The sequence below is a fragment of the Trichinella spiralis genome (genome assembly GCF_000181795.1).
Source record: "Trichinella spiralis strain ISS 195 chromosome Unknown Scfld6, whole genome shotgun sequence".
Classification (NCBI taxonomy): Eukaryota; Metazoa; Nematoda; class Enoplea; order Trichinellida; family Trichinellidae; genus Trichinella; species Trichinella spiralis.
Genome location: NW_003526945.1, coordinates 124,637 through 142,385, shown reverse-complemented (window position 1 = coordinate 142,385; position 17,749 = coordinate 124,637). Strand labels below are relative to the sequence as shown.

Below are 17,749 nucleotides of genomic sequence, written 5' to 3'. Positions count from 1 at the left end.
TGAATTGGAAAAATCAATTCATATTTACATGCATTATGCAATTTGAAAGTTTTCAACGACTGATAAATAAAGACTGCATAGTTAGTTAACAACAAAAAATATTTATTTTTATTCGTTTCGTGAGTTTTATTAACAAACAGGTACTTCAATATTAAGCTGCGTATAAATAATAATAATAATAATAATAATATCAATAATAATAATAATAATAGTAATAATAATAATAGTAATAATAATAATAATGATGATGATGATAAGAATGAGAATAATAATGAGAAAAAACTTTAAAACAGTAAAAACATACTTGAAAAAATGGTTTACAGTATACTCACACACACACACAGACACATACATACAAACACACACAAACACACATCTTGTTCGGAATGCCCAACTTCATATAAAGCGTTATATTCAAATCTATTGCTTCAGTAAATAACTTCATAAAGAGTAGCCTTCCTATCTCCACAGCCTGTAACTATGTACTTGTCATCGCCAGATATGTCGCAACTAAGAACTGAAGACGATTCTTTGGACTGAAATAATAATAATAACGAAAAATCTGTATATACCGAAAAAATGAAATAAATTACCTGGAATATACTCGCACCGTACGGGGTTCTCCAGGCGTTGAGCAGATTGTCTTTTCCTGTCGATACAAACCATTTACCGCACTGAGCAAATTTCAACGACAAAACACAGCTTTCATGTAAATGCAACTGATATTTATCCGGCTTGGAACAATGAAGTACCTCAACATTGCTATTTTCCATTCTAAATGTAAAAAGAAGAAAGACAAAATGAATACATTAAAATAAAAATTAAAAAAAACATTAAAAATTGTAAGCATACCCAACGGCAATCCACTCGCCCGTTGGACAGTAACCAAGTGAAAAAATCTGACTGGTAAAGTCATGTTGCTGTAATTGCTTTCCCTGTATTGATGAGAAGTGTAAAAAAATAATATATACATATATATATATTACAATGTGGCATCTAACTGCTTACTTCTCGGAGATCCCATGATCGGACAGTGTTATCAAGACCACCTGTCCACAGTTTCGTCCCGTCGTTTGAGATATCAATGCAGCTAGCACCATCCGTGTGCCCTTGAAATTGTCTGAAAAATAAATAAATAATCATACCAATAATAGAATAAATAAAAATCTCGATATCGCTGTTAATTATTCATATAATAAATATATACAATGAAAGAAATACAGAATCAGAACTGAAATGACTTACAAATGCTCATCAAATTATGGCATTATATTCCATTATTATTAACTGGTAAAGACTAAATTGATCTTACCGAACCAGTGTTTGATTCTGAATATCCCAAACTGCTATATTGCCGTCAGCACAGCAAGAGAAGCAAAGTTTGTTATCCGGACTAATGGCCAATGCATAACAAGCTTGGGCATTGTTGTTCAACTCCGCTTTGATTTTAGGTATGCCCTGAAATGAATAATATTTTTAATAAAGAACATCCACAGAGACTGAAAGATTTATTAAAATTAAAAAAAAACACTTACCGTTAAGTCCCAAATGGTAATTATCTGCGCTTCACCGCCAACAATAAGTGTACAACCGTCTTTCAAAAGTTTGCAACTACGTATATAACTCTCCTTCTGCTAGAAAAATTACACCTGATTCAGCTGAACAAAAGCAACAAGATTCGACAAGGAAAAAACAATCAGTAATGTGTTCATCTTATTTCTACAAACAGTAAGATTGTGCAAAAAATAAGAAATAATGTCACGAATAATATAATATAATATAATATAATATAATATAATATAATATAATATAATATAATATAATATAATATAATATAATTGTTGTCGTTCACCAATCATGATGCAAGGAAAAACAAAAAATTATTTTTCATAAATGGCAATATCATTCCATTCCATTTCTTCCTCTTTCGAAAAAGAAAAGACTGAAATGGGAAAAAACTCACTAGACATTCCAAACTGTGAGCAGGAACTCGCACGCCGGGTTGAACAATATCCCATATTTTCACGCAACCTTTGCCACCAGTATAAACGTGACGAGTTGGATTGCTAATCGCCACTGCACAAACCACTTCACCGTGCGGCAGGCTGGACAATTGCCTCGCATTGCGAGGTATTCCCGTTCCTACTAAAGCATCAGCTGGAAAAGGGACCGGCTGCATCTGACCATCTGCAGAAACATGATAAGAATAGGCACTATAAGAAAAAAAAAGCACTAATAATAATATAATCACCAAATTCTATTCAACAGTATATTTTCATCAAACAATATCTTGACTTGACTATACAACATATATTATTACTACATAACTCTACTTACGGCTTTCCTCCTGCAGGAAATCCGGCAATGCTGCTCAGACCGGCAAGTCTCACTTGGGCGTGAGGATCAAAAGATGCCAGCTAAAACATTCATTATAAACATCAATCCTATGCATGAAGAATGAATTGAAAAAATATTAAATAAAATAAAATAAAATAGATATAAAAAGAAAAGAAAAGAAAAGAAAAAAACTGCAGAGCTAGGATGAAATGAAAATTGAAAAAACAACGAAAAATGAATATTATTACACTACAACAAAAAAGATTATCAATATTATTATTATTATTATTATTATTATGTTGGATCACACTAGTGCACTGGTGGATGGTGTGTTTTTTTTTTCTAAAAATGTGGAGAAGAAGCAATAAAATTTTTTTTAAATTAGCGATCAGAAGAACAATTCGTTTACCATAGGATTTCGACCATAGGGGCCCAGGCCAGGACTCATGCTACCATGGATCAAATTATTGGCATAACCGGGGCTGACTTCGCCAGTCACCGTTAGAGGTGGTATTGCAGCAGGCGGCAAAACAAGAGTCGAATACGGCGCTAAAACATAGCGAACCGATTAAAGGGTCAAAAACGGATTCATGGCCAAGCGACCAAGGCTCACTTATGAGTGAAGTTTTCGCCGCAAGACGGGCACTAGTACAATTAGGGGTTGTTTTACCCGAACTAGTGGGCGTGACCGATTTGTAATTGACTGGGGTGACTGATTTGTCGTGCTTAACACATCAAATTTTTTTGTCAAAAAAAGAGAATAACATAATTTAAAAATAAATTAAAACTGAAATCAACATATCCTCCAGCTCTGCACTCACCAAAATAAATATCAATAAATAATAATAATAATAATAATAAACTGAAAAAAACAAACAAACAAACAAACATTGAGAACAACACATATACTGTAGTACATAATAGTACAGTACAGTACAGTGTGCATTTGTCTCTGTGTGTGTGCGTATGTACGTGTGCGTGCGTGCAGGGGCGCGTAAGCAAATAATATATATATATATATATACATATACATATATATATATATATATATATATATTATGCAAACAGACCTCTTTTCGAATTCCGGGTGTATGTCCACCACTGGTAGAGCTTGTCGTTGAATGAGGGCTATCCGAACGCTCAGCTTTGCTTTTGTACGCAGGATGTGGTACTTTGTCATTGACAATTCCATTTTCTGGTGGTGTTTTCTCGCTACTGATTGGTGAAACGGGATCCTCAATGGTGAAAAGAAAAGAAAAGAAAAGAAAATCAATATGCTCATACAAAACACATACGTAGTAATTTAAAAATTAAATTAAATCACATAAATAAGCAAGCAGTGGCAATATAAAAAAATGAAGCATACTTCATTTTGCACATCAACAACCAATTCATCGTTGGATTTGTTGTCATCACTGTCGTTCATCTCCACTTTGACCCGTTTTCTCTCCGCTCCTTCAGGAGATCGAGATCGCCGAACAGGAGGACTTGCTGAACTTCGGCTCTGAAAAATGTGCAGCTTGTAAATTTTATTGCATATAATATATTTTGAAAAGTGTAAAAATGAATTTTATTCAACAATTACAGGCATTCGATCATCTACAGAAGCCGGACGCGCAGAACCGGAACTTCTTTCGTCCTTCAAGCACGGTGGAAGTGGTGTAGGAAATCCAGACAACTGAGCAGCAAGTGGGTTCGGCAAAGAAAGAAGCCCTGAGGCGGCCAAAGATGCGGCTGGTATTCCAGGCGGTAGATTAGTTGGATTAAGACCAGCATGTGGTGACGGACCTAATCCAGTTGGAAGACCTGGAGGGCCCATAGCACTACCAGTGGCAACAGCATGAGCGGCAAGTTGCTGTGCATGCATTTGTTGCTGAAGAAATTAACATAATCGGTTCGGTCAATAAATGAATGATACAAGGATACGCAAGAGAAGAATTTACACTGGAATAATAACAATCATACAACATACCCCAATTATAGTGTTCAGTTCAGATGCGGTAACTTGCTTAGCTCGATCAACAGCCGCAATAACTTGTTGCTGATGCTAAAATGTAAAAATAAAAATGTTCATCGATGTGTGCGTATATATATGGAATAATAATATAATCAACAAAGTCATACTTCTTGAGACAGAAATGGAATCACCTGAAGCAAAATGGCGTTCAAACGTTTCGCAATTTCTGTCTAAAAAAATGAGAATAAATATTTTTTGAGTAAAATTAAAATTTTTCATGTACAACATTACAGAAACTCATTGTATTACTTGAATATTACAGGTTACAGAACTCATTAAAACATTTACAAACAAGTTTATTTTGTAAAAAGTTGAGTAAATATATTTGAAGAAAACAAAATATTAATTTTAAATTTCAATAAAATCAACTGTTCATTCATTTACATCAAATTTGTATTGAAGAAATATTTTTTAAAAAACTAACTAATAAAAAAATGTTTGCAATGACGACAAGAAAAACAACCTACCTGCTTGTGCATTTCAACGTTCAAGCCATAGGACATTTCGTAATACTAAAACAGAAATAAAATAAATTTGCAGAGAACGTGTATAAAAATAAAAACGCGTTCATAAAACAGAAGCAGCAATAAAAAATAAAAATCTGAACAAAATTTATCATCATTCATATGTCATCAAATACATATATCATCAGATTAGAAAAGCAGAAAATACATATATGATAGATATGACACAGTATCAATATTTGTGCAAATCATCATAAATGTACGTCCAAGCTATATAAGTGTATTTTAAGTTAAATTGCAACTTTAAGCCGTAAATAAATGTTTAAATAAAACTCGATTTTGCTTTTGTCTTTTTAATAATAATTCAGTAAAATCAACATTCAATGTAAACACAGATGCATGCTTGTTCGGAGTAGTTTTGTGAATTGCAATTAACTCATTCGTTTATGACCACTACATAGGAACAAATTAAATATATCAAATACACACACACACACACATATAAATATATATATATATATATATATATATATTTATTTATTTAATGTATATAAATTATTGATTATCTTGTATTTTATTTGTTCAATGAAAATGGAATTTTTCTTTTTCTTTTACATGTCACTAGATGATGATCATATATTCCAAATATGTTTGTACTCAGCTAAGCAAATTCATTCAGCTATTCATATTATTGTACTTAATGTAAATATGTACAAAAACACTTCAAGAATATTTACTCTGTGAGCAGTACAGTAGGATCGTACTGTGTAAACAGAGCGGAAGAAATGATAATCGGCAAAAATAAATTTACACAGAAACCAAATCACGCACATACACTTAAATATGTTTACATAGAGAAAAAGAGCAATAAATTAATTTTAAAAAAAGGCATTCATGCATAAAAACTAAGAAAGAAAAAGAAGAAAATAATAAACTATTACTGTGTGCATTGGCACATTTCCTAATTACAGAAAAACAAATTATCAGGGGCGAATAGCAGACAGATACTGGTCAAAAACGTCACACAAATGACAAATCAATTATTTTTTGATATCTTTACCTTACTTTGCAAAGTATGAAAAAAAACAAAATTAAAAAATTTTACAAAAGAAAATTTTAAAATCAACTTGTACAAAATATCAAAAACTCTCAAATAATTTTACGTCAAATAACGTAGAAAGAATTGAGAAAAAGGTGTAAACAACTGCATATTACAATATATCAGTCAACCTTCTTCTTATACTGTGTAAAACAAGATGGGCAAATAAAATACACAATTATCAAATCACTTACTAACATTAACTTTGTGGTCGGATTATTTACATACAGCACAATCGATCGGATCATCTTATAAAATAATAATTTTCGAAACAAATTTATTTCAAAAAATAGAAAAATAAACTGAAGAGAAACCTTAAATAACTGTTGATTTTTAATTAACAGGTTAATTAAATTGTTTTCAGTGCTCTTCCGACGTGTCTATCGTCAATTATATTTATGTATAATAATGAGATCAAGATGAAATTCAAAAAAAATAATATAATATCGTCAATTTTACAAACAAAAATTTAACAAGGTTAGAAATTGCGCACAAATAACATGTAAACGCGTTTTTAGGAGACATTAAGAGATACAGCAAGAAAAAGAATATTCAAAAATGCAATAACATCTATAAATATTTACCAGAAGCTACACTGAATTGAATAATAATAAAATGAAAGAAAAGAAAAGGTTTTTTCTTATGCGCGAAGATACACTAATACGAAACATATGGTAATAAACAAAGAGTACAAATAAATTAATAATATTTGATTTTCAATTAATTATTCATTGAATTTGAAAAAAAAAGACGTCAGCACTAATGTACTTGCAGATGATGGAATAGAAGAATTACAAATTTAAAATTAATCAATCTTATTAAATATATTAATAAAATTGAAAATGGTGAAATGAAAGAAAATTTAACAACAACGATGACGACGTGAATAATAATAATAAGAGGAAGAAGACTGAGAATACTGCGAATTGGTAAATGAAACATTCCGTACTTATACATATCCATATACATATATATATAATGTATATGTATATGTATATGTATCTAACAATGGAGAAAATAGTTACAAAATTGAAAAAGAACACTCACCATGATGTAGTGACGTTGCATTTCTGTCTTGTCTTGGGCCAGCTTCTCGCATTCCAATTTAAGGCTGCAAAAATAATCGCTGGTTAATTATTTTTTCTTTTTATAAAAATCAATTTCAACACTATTATATAATTGCAATAATTCATGCAAACGACTGCTATCCAATGCAATAAAATAATTAAATTTCAATCAAAGAAGCTTTGAAAGAAAAAAGACAATGCTCTTTATTTCATATAATAACAAATCAAAATTAACTTTTCATTCAAATTTTTTCTACCACAATAGTGCTATATAACCAACAACGAAGTGTACGAAAAAGAAATGCTTAGAAATAAATAATTTCATGATTTAATAGAATATAATGGAATCTAATCTAATCTAATCTAATCTAATATGTTTGATTGTAACAAAATAACAACAAAGTATCCTCATTGCCTCGGAACAAGCAAGTGCACTTGCAGATACTACTTGCATTAATGCAGTAAAGAAATCAACGTCACTATATCAACTGAATATCAATATACATAAAGAGTTTTTTTTATTTATTCATTTATGTTCAACAACAACAACAACAGCAACATATTAAAAAAATACTAAATTCATGGAAACTGAAAGCAAATAAAATTATTATAAAGAACAAATAAAATGTCAACTGTAAAATTGATTTTTCACATATAATAAATTATGCATATACAGTGTCTATGGAAAAAGTTGAATACGATTCAGACTTATTTATACTTTTATGTGGATTTCTTTTCACTTTTGGTTGGTTATCAAGCTTTTGTTGTGTGCACAAGTGCAAGTTACAATATGATCACAACAACAATAAGAAGAAGAATTGTGTTAAACAGAATAAATAAATAAACTGGCAGAATAGATACAAGCTGGAAAATCATCATCGGCAAACAAAGAGCGGCAATCTAGCTTTCATATATGTCACTGTAGTGTGTTGTGTGGTTAGCAGCAAGAGCAGCAATAGAAAATGTTGAAGTGGCAGACAAGAATAGAAAGGGTGGAGGTGTGGGAGGGGTGTCAGTGGGAAGATGCAAGTCAATTTCGCTTGGCCACTTGAACAAACGCGAAATGTACACGTGGTAGCAAACAATTTGCAAATCAAGTAAATAAACTGCAAATGACACGAACCACCTCTAATCGAGAGTATCAAATAAAATAAAATAAAATAAAATAAAATTTACAATTCTCATATTGACAACAGTTACCATGCTTTCAACTCAGCCTACCGTTAACAGATGCAAAGCAACTGTCAAGCAAATTTAATTAATAGAACAATTTTATTATGATGTTCAAAAGAGAGATGGAAAAAATTTCTTCTTCTTTTTCATTTTAAAAATACAATTATAACGCAAAAAATAATTATTTCAAATGTGCACTATTTGCAAGCAAATAATCATCATTAATAATTAACACGTCTTTAACAACATATTTCATTCTAGCGCAATTTTACCATTATTAACAAAAGTGAAAGTTTCACTTATTTCATTCCATTTAAAATATTACACTTTTAATAATTATTATACTATAACGATGAAACACAATTACTACAATAGTGTTGTAAAATTATTGAAAAGAAAGCACAACGTTTCCAGTATTTAAAAAATTGATTATCATGATTGACAAATTGTCATACGCAAGCGAAGTAATTTTGTATAAAATTAAAAAAAAAAAGAAAAAACATACTAATAAATACAAATAAAAAACACAATAGCGTTCGTTAGATGTTTCTTTTTTTTTGGTTAATAATTACATGCAACAATACAACATCTGTTCATTTGTTGTAAAGTACTTGCTCATCAGTTTGTGAAATGAAAAGAGGAAAACAAAAAATAAAACCGAAAGTCATAAAAACATGCTGCCAACGAGGAAGTTTTTCAATTTCTAGCAAACAGAAAGTCAAAGTCAAAGCTTGTCTTAAAAACAGTCAAAATTGAATGAAACTTTCACAATAATTCCAGTGATTAATAATAATAATATTATTATTAAAAGCGAAATGATTTTTTCCTTATTAGATTTCATCCTATTTTATTTTATCTACTGTTCAAACAATACAATCTCTGAAAATAAAAAAAATATCAACACAGCTAGACAAGCGGAACGAATAATTATAATTCCCTTCAGATGAACAATATATGAATTAAAATAAAATAAATTAATTTTCGTCAGAGCATTTTTTTCTGTTTTTGTTTTCAATCATTGTATTATAGAAAATTGATGGGAGAGAAAAAAAATATATATTTTGCATTTTAATATTTGCGCTGATGTGAACAAGTGGTGAAAAGAGATCGTTTATATAGTGAAATTGTGAACAAATTAACAGCACTGCAGAGAAAATGTGATAGAAATTGATCGACAGACATTAAGCAAGAAATGTGCAGAAAATGAAAGCAGAGATTAGTGAAAATGATTTAGAAAATTTTTTCAAACCACTCTTGCTTGATAGAAACGCTAACGAACAAAATCAAATATCTACAATTACAAATTTGAATTGTTCATCGATTGTTGCTTGTTAATACACACACACACACATATATATGTATATATACATCAATGTATATATATATGTACGGGTAACGCTTGATCAAACGAACTGTTCAATCAAGAAAGCTACTTAAAACTGCAATCGTCAATTATCGCAAACTGACATGGAAAAAGTAAATTTCACTTTGAAAAACAATAGTGCTGCTCTAACGCCGCGTGTAATTGAAATCAAACGCCAAGATTATTCTCGGCTCGGTTATACATGAACAAGCGCTTCTTCAAAAGTATCATTTTTACATAATCATTAGTATACTGTAAATTACGACTTATCATAAAAAGTTTCAGACTGAACAACAAAATAGTAATAGTAGAATCGTTTCGGTTAGCGGAACTGTTAACGCATACGCAAGATGAATCACCACTAGACAATTATCTGTTGCTTTTTTGTTTGGTTATAACAAAATAAAAAAAATCACATCGATCCATTTGCAACCGACGCTACAGTCAAAAAAAAACAAAAAGAAAAGAAAAGAAAAGAAATAGCATACACAAAACTATTTTTCCAGTGAAACAGAAAATTATTAATTTTTTTTTATTTAACGTTAACTTTAATTGATCATCACCGACCAGCTTGTGCATAAAATTAAAAATGAAATAAAAGCAACAATACAGTCTTATTATTTGCTTTTTTGTGAACTGAAAGAAAAAACGCTTTCATTATATTTATTTAAAAAAAAAGAAGCAGTTTCAGTTTCAACAAAGCCAGTTAGGAGTGTGGGATGGATGAGAAAAAGTGATCGATCAACAAATGTTGTATTCAAATTTGAGATGCAAATTGTAAAACAAAAAAGAACGCCGTGGCTGGGATTACTGTAATTTCGAAAATTCACACAACACTGAAGAACACTTTTCAACCAGCTTCCTCTTTCTTATTGCTCAAGAGAAGACAGGAAGCAGAAGCAGATGCGAAAACTCAACACACAACCTATACAGAACAGAGACATTTTTCATCCTTTTCAAATTTTAATTCATTATTCGCTTTCACATTTCGCCTTTTTATTGCTTTTGCTTTTTCCCTCCACCAGCGGCAATTAAGAAGAAGAAAAAGAGAGAAAAAGGTATTTGAAAAAAAAATATAACAAACAGCCAGCAAATAAATCTTAAATTGAACATTAAGCAAAAGTAGTGTACATATGCGCAGCAGATGTAACAGCAGCCAACGTCTGCTGTGCTGTATAGAAAAGACAAGCATGTCAACAAAACTGAAATCACACTCTTTCCTCATGGCCCAAGCAAGCAACAAAGATATATATATATATATATATATATAGAAACAGCAGTCATGTCAGTAAAAGAGGAAAAGAAGCGTTCAACTGATAGATAGATAACCGTCGGCAAAAGAGCTCAAACGGTTTTAAAATCGTCAACAGCTTTCAGGAAGTGAAGAAAAGAAAAGCAGCAATGTCATCCGAAGTGAAGAACGCTTTTCTTCTCAGTGTTGCAAAACGATTGATTGGCACCGTTCTGCAACACTATAACTATGCAGATCAGAAGAAATGAAGCCGACCACGCCTGGCAATAATTTCCTGGCGGCAGTGAAAGCAATAGATGATGATGATGATTATGATTATTATTATTATTATCATTATTATTTCCAGGTCGATTTGCAAGAAAAAGCATTGAAAAACTATCGATAAAATCAACAATGACAAAGCATAGAAAAAAAATTGTATGCTGGTTGAAAAGAGAAAATTAAAAATGGAATAAATTGTTTAAACTGTTTGTAATTTGATGATGTTGTAAAGTTGGAGAAAAAAACACAAAAAAGGTTGCTGTCACGGGGTTCCACGACACACAGACAGACATAGCCACTGTTGCAAACTCTAGTTATTCCTGTTTCGACGTCGACTTCCAAACTACTACTGCTACTTATTACCCAAAAAGAGCGAAAAATGCTTTCAAAGGCCATTTTAAAATAGAAACTAACAAAATATTTGAAAAAAAAACTCTATATCTGCTTCGTAACGAAATTCACAGCACTCGCCATAATTGCACACTATATATATACAGCAACGGATGAGATGCAAATTGTTTTAATATATGTTTGAAACAATAAACCAAGAAAAAAAATTCCATTGCCTGTCCTCAGGGAATCCAGAAAATAACATGAATTTTTGAAAGAAAAGAATAAAAATATATCATTGATGATGATGGGGATGAGGATGGAAAATGAAAGAGAGAAAGAAAAGTTGAATAGCACACACCAAGACATTTATAAAACAAGAAGAATTTTGATACGCGCCTGTATATGGATATATAAGAAAGAAAATAACAATAATGATGATGGTGGGTAAATTTTTTGAAGCGTGGAGTTGGAAATTTCTATTTTTTTTAAATCAATCTCAATTTTGAAACATTTAACTGAAATGAAACGAAATAAACAACCATCCTTGACCTATTGAGGAAATGCGTGCGATAAAAATGGGAAAGAAAATTAACAAATTCACGTGGTTTAAAAGTACATCATTTGAGCAGTTTTATAGTTCAATTTTTCCGTTATATGAATATCAATTATGCAATTGTATTGTTGTTGTTGTTTTATGAAAGAAAATATAAATAAATAACTTTTTTTTAAATAAAAAGCAATAAATCTACAATTTACCTGTGATATTGGGCTTGGAGAAAGTTGAATTCTTCTTTGATACGATCGCAAGCTTCGACAACAGTAAATTTGAACGGTTGGCCTGTCTGTGGAGGACCCTGCAAATGACAAATGGTAACATTAGCTTCCTGGTCGATAAGAACATGGAACAGAGAGGGAAAATAATGAATAAATAAATGAGTAAGTGAATAAGTTGGAGACATTTGCTGAGAAATAGAAGAAGAAGAAGAAGGAAGCTGATAATAGAAGCAAAAGAATGGAAAAAAAATAAGAGAAAAAAAAGAGTCGTCAGTGAGGCTGGGAGATGAGAGGAGGGGGAAAGGGGGGGGGGGGAGAAAGGACAGGCGAGAAGAAATGAAAGCGTGAAAGCGGCCGCCGGGTCGAGTGAAAAATCGATCGATCGCCGGCCTCTAGCTATTATCCCAATACACAGAAGCTGGAGCCGGCGTGTTGTGTTGTGCGAACTTACCGGGTGCCGGTTCGGATACATGTCGAAAAGTTTGTCAGTGAACAATGGAATTGGATAATTGTCTTCAAATCTTCAGTTTCAAATTGGAAAAGCACACAACAGACACAGACACGCACACGCACACGCACGCACAGCTACCACCAAATTTCACCTCAGCGCTGTGCGAAATCTGAAAATAAAAATATATTTAAAAAAGAAAACTTTTTTTTGTTAAACAATATTTTCTTTAAAATACACGCACATACATCTACATGTACACGGGAATATATATAAGATATAGATAAATAGAGGAGAGAAGAAAGGAGGTGGATGGAAAAAAATGCAAAATTAGAAAAAAAAATTCATAAATTTGTAAAGCTGACAAAGTAGACAATAAGAAATGATGTATAAGGGAGGGGGGGGAATGAAATAATAATCATAAATATTCAGTAATGATAATAATAATGGGGGAAAAAAAGATAAGTAAAATGAAGAAATGACGACCGGCCGCACGCGAATGCAGCCAGCAGCCAGCAGCAGCAATAGCAATAGTGTAGTAGTAGTTGTAGTTGTAGTAGTAGTAGTAGTAGTAGTAAGTAGTAGTAAGTAGTAGTAGTAGTAATAGTAATAGTAATAGTAATAGTAATAGTAATAGTAATAGTAGTAGTAGTAGGAGTAGTGTCATCGTCGTCTGTTTTACCGACTGACTGACGGACTGGCCAGGCCGAGAACAGAGCAGAGCAGAGCAGAGCCGAGCCGAACCGAGCCGAGCCGAGCCGAGCCAAGACGAGACGAGACGAGACATGACGAGACGAGACGAGACGAGCCGACAATTGACATTCATTTGGAAAATGATTGGCTTTTATAATTGACCAATGAGAATGAAGATTGCAGTTGGACTTGGTGAATCGTTTCGACGAATCTCATTTACGAATTGCAGTTGTCAATCAACGCTCGCTTGCGCGCCTCGGACGACGAACGCGCCATGTCTAAACTAGCCTAGTGGAACGGAGCTTCAGGTCGCCTGGCCAGTCAAACACCGTGCTGCTGATTGATCCGACTGCTTTTCAAACTCATTCACTCACTCACTCTCACTTTGGTCTCTTTCAGCTCACGTAAAAAATTCTCTACACCAATTCCAACAAGCAAAACTATATTCTATTAGAATAATAATAAGCATGAAATTTAAAAAAAAATAATAATAACGCCACCAAAATCATTTTTGGCCTGTGCTAGTTTTTCACCGATTGACCTGATGTGCAAATGTGAATGAAAAGATCTCTTGACCAGAAAAAAATATCCCATAATAATAATAATAATAAATAATGTGACGCAAATTTGAGACCAGGCGCCATCAGGTCGAAAGTGTGAAAAAGATACGCGTGCAAGAAATTTTGTTAATGCTAACCGACATTGTTCCATTTGATCGATCCGTTCCGTTGCCGTTGTCGTCGTTCTAATCAATTAGGAAAGTAATAATAAATTGTGTATATATTTGTGTCTCCCATGCACACACACACACACAACAAGGTGCATAAAACATTGAGAAGATAGATATTGGCCAGTCAGTCTGTTAGCAGATAATGTGCTCTGATCTATTGAACAATGAACATTACATACATACATACATACATCAATCTATTCATTCTATTGACCAAAAGAAAAATCAACCGACCAACTAAACAACAACAACAACGAACCAATTTTTCTTCTTTTTCTTCTTCTGCTCAATTATTCTTATTCATTTCTTTCATATACATATTTTTTTCCAATAAAAAAGATTCTCCTCTTCTTTTCCATATTTATTTTTAACTCTGTTCATGTTACATGTTGAGATCATTGATGCGGTCAAAATCGACCCAATCTTATTACATTCAATGTGTTAACAAATTACCGGTTGGAGACATTATTGTCCATGTCGTCGTCAAGAGCACGATTATGACGGTGCTGATATATAGATAAGCAAACAGACCTAAATGAGTGACGAACGTTCGATCCGCTTGTTCAAACAACAATCCAATGCTAATATTATCGGATTGTAAGCGGCACCCCGACCGAACACAAATCTTAATAACATTCTCATCCAACTGCCGTGCTCAAAAAATTCAACACTACAAACAAAAATACAAGTATACAAACAAAAATCCCCACCCAAATCAAGCACTCTTTACATCGGTACACACACACACATACACATACTCACTCATCTCAATTTATATATGCATGTATTTACTTTTATTCATTTATTTATAAAAAATATTTGTCCATACGTATATACAGATCAGTTTTAAAGTATAAAATAAAAACAAACCTCTATAAATTATTTTCAACGGAAAAACTTATGCACACAGCAGCGGCAATACAATCAAATAATGACACATCGCAAATAGCGGAAAATGTTCCCAACTGATCAACAGCATACGCGTTACAAATATTCATCTGGCGACCGCTCCGTTTTACCGTATTTTTTTTATGACATGCAGGTTTTAATTACAAAGGCGCGGCTAGCAATGACTCATCAAACAAAAACGCACCTGAGCAAAATTTCCATTCTGTTTATTTTATACAATTGTCGTTTGTTTTTAACTGTCTAAGCAAAAATTCTCTCAACTGTCAACATTTGGTTTCATGTAATGTGATCATTGTTGCAACAAGGAACTTAATTTTCTAGCTTATTCTACTAATATTCATCTGTTTTCTTTTCATTGCAAATTTATTGATCATTAAATACCATTATTGGATATTTGGTAATTATTTTTTATTTAAATGTAAATTTTCCAATGACATTTATTTATTCATTCCTGTTTTTTTTTATTTTTTACAGAAAGCAAATTTAATCTTCTCCTGACACAGATATGGAAATGAGAATAATAATGCGAAAAATAAAATTCATCCAAACAACGTTATTTTCTTAATTTAAAATCATACAAATAAAAATTTGTTGACGTAAAAGAAAAAAGATAACCAAACTGTAACCGACGTATCGTCGAATGTATTTTAAACTGAAATAGAAAAGGAACACAAAAAAAACAATGAAATACTAGCGCTTGTCATGCTCACATTGGGGAACTGATTCATATATATATATATATATATATATATATATATATGTATATATATATTTATTTATTTATTAAACAAGGGAAAACTTCACCGCATGTCATATTTGTCAATTTTTTATAAAATATTATTTATTCAATGGAAAAAAGTGCAAATTACAAAGTATTAGCAAAACATTTTATTTTCAAAATCATCTTATTGCAAAAACTTTGAAAATAATGCGTAAATTTAAACATCACACCCAAAAAGAAACATTAGCACTTTCCACGTAACTCAAGACAGCAGATCAATGATGGATGCTTACGATTATTAATAAAAGTTGACGCTACACGCCAGAGAAGAATAAATTTAAAAAAATACTTCACTAGTGAAACGTGAAATATTTTTACATGATCGATAACAAATCAGCATCATTTTTCTGTTGTTTTTTTTATCAGATGACTAATCGAATGTTAAATATATCTAATAATATAATATAATAGAATATAAATATTTGCTTTTAGTTCTATTTGTGTACATTATATAGTATTGGAAATTTTTAAAAATTTAGTTAACAACTGTCACATCAGTTATTTAAAATTTATGTACTATTTTAAAAACCAATTCTGGTAAAGTTGTACAAAAAAACTAGTTTTACCGTAATTCAGATGAGAATAATCCTTTTCTCTTTTCGAAATTCAAGATGGTATATTTCGCTTTGGCACCACAAAACTTTAAACTTACCTTTGACACTTAATGTTCTTCTTTTCTTGTTTTTTCTTTTGTAAAGGGCATTTTGACCTTTCTGTCTGTTATATTGTACTGGATGAACCGATTTTTGAAAAACATCGTTTATATACCTTTTTTTCAGATTACAGAAAAATAAACTTTTACATATGCAATTTTTTGTCATTTGTAGTTTAATAAAATTGAATAGAAAGTTTACACGGAAGTAATGTGCATGAGCAATGTTCAAATAGATTGTTCTGATTTACTGTTTTAATAGTTTAAAGAGTTGTTTGAATGCATATAATTGAGGATATGAATCAAACACTGAATGAAGCACTTCATTTTAACACCAGGTTAGCTGTGTGAATAATGGTGATAATTTTTTATGATGGAAAAATGAATAATGAACACAGTTAAAGATGTTTGTGAAGAAATTAAATGAAATTGTTGGCTATTGTAAAAGCACAGCAGTATAATAGAGACCATTTTAACTGGTTGTAAAAGAAATGAATCCATTAGTTTGTTCTATTTTATGGCGAACATGAACGGGACTGGTGCATCATCATTCCAGACGTGACGTTGCGTTGCTTTGAAAATGAAGTTAATGTTTTCACTGGCAGGTGCTGCTGTTTAATGCACGTTTTCTTTTCAAGATACATTAAATGTCAAACGAGAATGTGTGTCAGTTAGAAAAAGATGCTAATGGCAAGTGAATTTTCTTCCACTCTGATAATATAGCTCGTTCTGATGATTAATTCAGGCTAGATGAAACATATTCAGTTCAACGACCTTCGAATTAAACTTCATACTGTCTGTTAATTTTTCTTCTTCTCCGTTTTTTAAAAATAATACCGTCTCAGTATTATATTTTACTAATACCAATTTTTGAATTCTATTTAATTTCCATAAACAATGTCATCATAAATTATTTCAAACATACGTACATACATGTACGTAATGCATTGATTAATTAATTAAAAATAAACACGAAAATATATTTGTTTGATTTAATCATTCTATTTTTAACCTCACATAAACATGTACTGCGAATTAAAGAGTTAATGCTAACCATACGATCAATTCAATTAAAAGGTTATATGCTGCTTTCATTACAGTAACCGTACAGTTTGTTACAGTTACCATGAAATAGTCAAAAATTTAATTAATTAATTAATTAATTAATTAATTATATTTGTATTTTAGAATTTTTTTTTATTTTACATTGCAGTTACATTATGTCAAATTGAATCATCTGAACTCGTTTTCTGTTTGCACATTTTCATCATATAAAACATTTTAAATTAAAAATGTTAGAAATAAAATTACTATTTAATTTTAATAATAACTTTTATTTTATTATGATATAAACAATGTATTAAAAAAAATATTGCGTTGGAAAACTTAAAATTGA

At 31.3% G+C, this 17,749-nt stretch overlaps 5 protein-coding genes across 5 annotated transcripts; all 5 read right to left on the bottom strand.

Annotated features, from left to right (window-relative positions):
* Window positions 1–428: 428 nt before the first annotated feature.
* Tsp_10041 (WD domain, G-beta repeat-containing domain protein) lies at window positions 429–4,857 on the bottom strand. Its single transcript, XM_003373147.1, is given in 17 exon segments — window positions 429–536; window positions 594–774; window positions 853–935; window positions 1,009–1,120; window positions 1,313–1,458; window positions 1,536–1,631; window positions 1,964–2,213; window positions 2,338–2,417; window positions 2,747–2,886; window positions 2,903–3,062; window positions 3,408–3,572; window positions 3,704–3,841; window positions 3,923–4,210; window positions 4,225–4,281; window positions 4,310–4,384; window positions 4,486–4,524; window positions 4,822–4,857. The coding sequence occupies 17 exon segments, from the start codon at window positions 4,855–4,857 to the stop codon at window positions 429–431; spliced, it is 2,154 nt and encodes a 717-aa protein (XP_003373195.1).
* A 1,574-nt stretch (window positions 4,858–6,431) lies between these two features.
* Tsp_10040 (hypothetical protein) lies at window positions 6,432–7,016 on the bottom strand. The gene is made up of 2 exons (XM_003373146.1): window positions 6,965–7,016; window positions 6,432–6,487 (listed from the first exon to the last, which is right to left on the bottom strand). The coding sequence occupies exons 1-2, from the start codon at window positions 7,014–7,016 to the stop codon at window positions 6,432–6,434; spliced, it is 108 nt and encodes a 35-aa protein (XP_003373194.1).
* A 3,877-nt stretch (window positions 7,017–10,893) lies between these two features.
* Window positions 10,894–12,612, bottom strand: Tsp_10039 (hypothetical protein). Its single transcript, XM_003373145.1, has 3 exons — window positions 12,592–12,612; window positions 12,123–12,220; window positions 10,894–10,984 (listed from the first exon to the last, which is right to left on the bottom strand). Exons 1-3 carry the CDS (start codon window positions 12,610–12,612, stop codon window positions 10,894–10,896), a joined length of 210 nt encoding a protein of 69 aa, XP_003373193.1.
* A 394-nt stretch (window positions 12,613–13,006) lies between these two features.
* Window positions 13,007–13,414, bottom strand: Tsp_10038 (conserved hypothetical protein). Its single transcript, XM_003373144.1, has one exon. The coding sequence runs from the start codon at window positions 13,412–13,414 to the stop codon at window positions 13,007–13,009; it is 408 nt and encodes a 135-aa protein (XP_003373192.1).
* Window positions 13,415–14,393: 979 nt separating this feature from the next.
* Tsp_10037 (hypothetical protein) lies at window positions 14,394–15,009 on the bottom strand. The gene is made up of 3 exons (XM_003373143.1): window positions 14,910–15,009; window positions 14,465–14,665; window positions 14,394–14,434 (listed from the first exon to the last, which is right to left on the bottom strand). Exons 1-3 carry the CDS (start codon window positions 15,007–15,009, stop codon window positions 14,394–14,396), a joined length of 342 nt encoding a protein of 113 aa, XP_003373191.1.
* Between the last annotated feature and the right edge of the window lie 2,740 nt (window positions 15,010–17,749).

Bases quoted from the DNA above. Each gene is read 5' to 3' on its own strand.
- Tsp_10041 (XM_003373147.1), bottom strand. From the start codon at position 4,857: ATGTCCTATGGCTTGAACGTTGAAATGCACAAGCAG. The intron at 2,418-2,746 runs GTAAACGAATTG...TGAATGTTTTAG, and splicing joins CCTATGGTCGAAATCCTATG to CTGGCATCTTTTGATCCTCA. The intron at 1,632-1,963 runs GTGAGTTTTTTC...TTTTTCTAGCAG, and splicing joins CTCACAGTTTGGAATGTCTA to AAGGAGAGTTATATACGTAG.
- Tsp_10040 (XM_003373146.1), bottom strand. From the start codon at position 7,016: ATGCGAGAAGCTGGCCCAAGACAAGACAGAAATGCAACGTCACTACAT. The intron at 6,488-6,964 runs GTGAGTGTTCTT...AAATATTTATAG, and splicing joins TGCAACGTCACTACATCATG to ATGTTATTGCATTTTTGAAT.
- Tsp_10039 (XM_003373145.1), bottom strand. From the start codon at position 12,612: ATGTATCCGAACCGGCACCCG. The intron at 12,221-12,591 runs GTAAGTTCGCAC...TGTCATTTGCAG, and splicing joins TGTATCCGAACCGGCACCCG to GGTCCTCCACAGACAGGCCA. The intron at 10,985-12,122 runs GTAAATTGTAGA...ATAGTGTTGCAG, and splicing joins CTCCAAGCCCAATATCACAG to AACGGTGCCAATCAATCGTT.
- Tsp_10038 (XM_003373144.1), bottom strand. From the start codon at position 13,414: ATGAATGTCAATTGTCGGCTCGTCTCGTCTCGTCTCGTCATGTCTCGT.
- Tsp_10037 (XM_003373143.1), bottom strand. From the start codon at position 15,009: ATGAATATTTGTAACGCGTATGCTGTTGATCAGTTGGGAACATTTTCC. The intron at 14,666-14,909 runs GTTTTTCCGTTG...GAATTTTTTGAG, and splicing joins TGCCGCTGCTGTGTGCATAA to CACGGCAGTTGGATGAGAAT. The intron at 14,435-14,464 runs GTAATTTGTTAA...GAATGTAATAAG, and splicing joins GACAATAATGTCTCCAACCG to ATTGGGTCGATTTTGACCGC.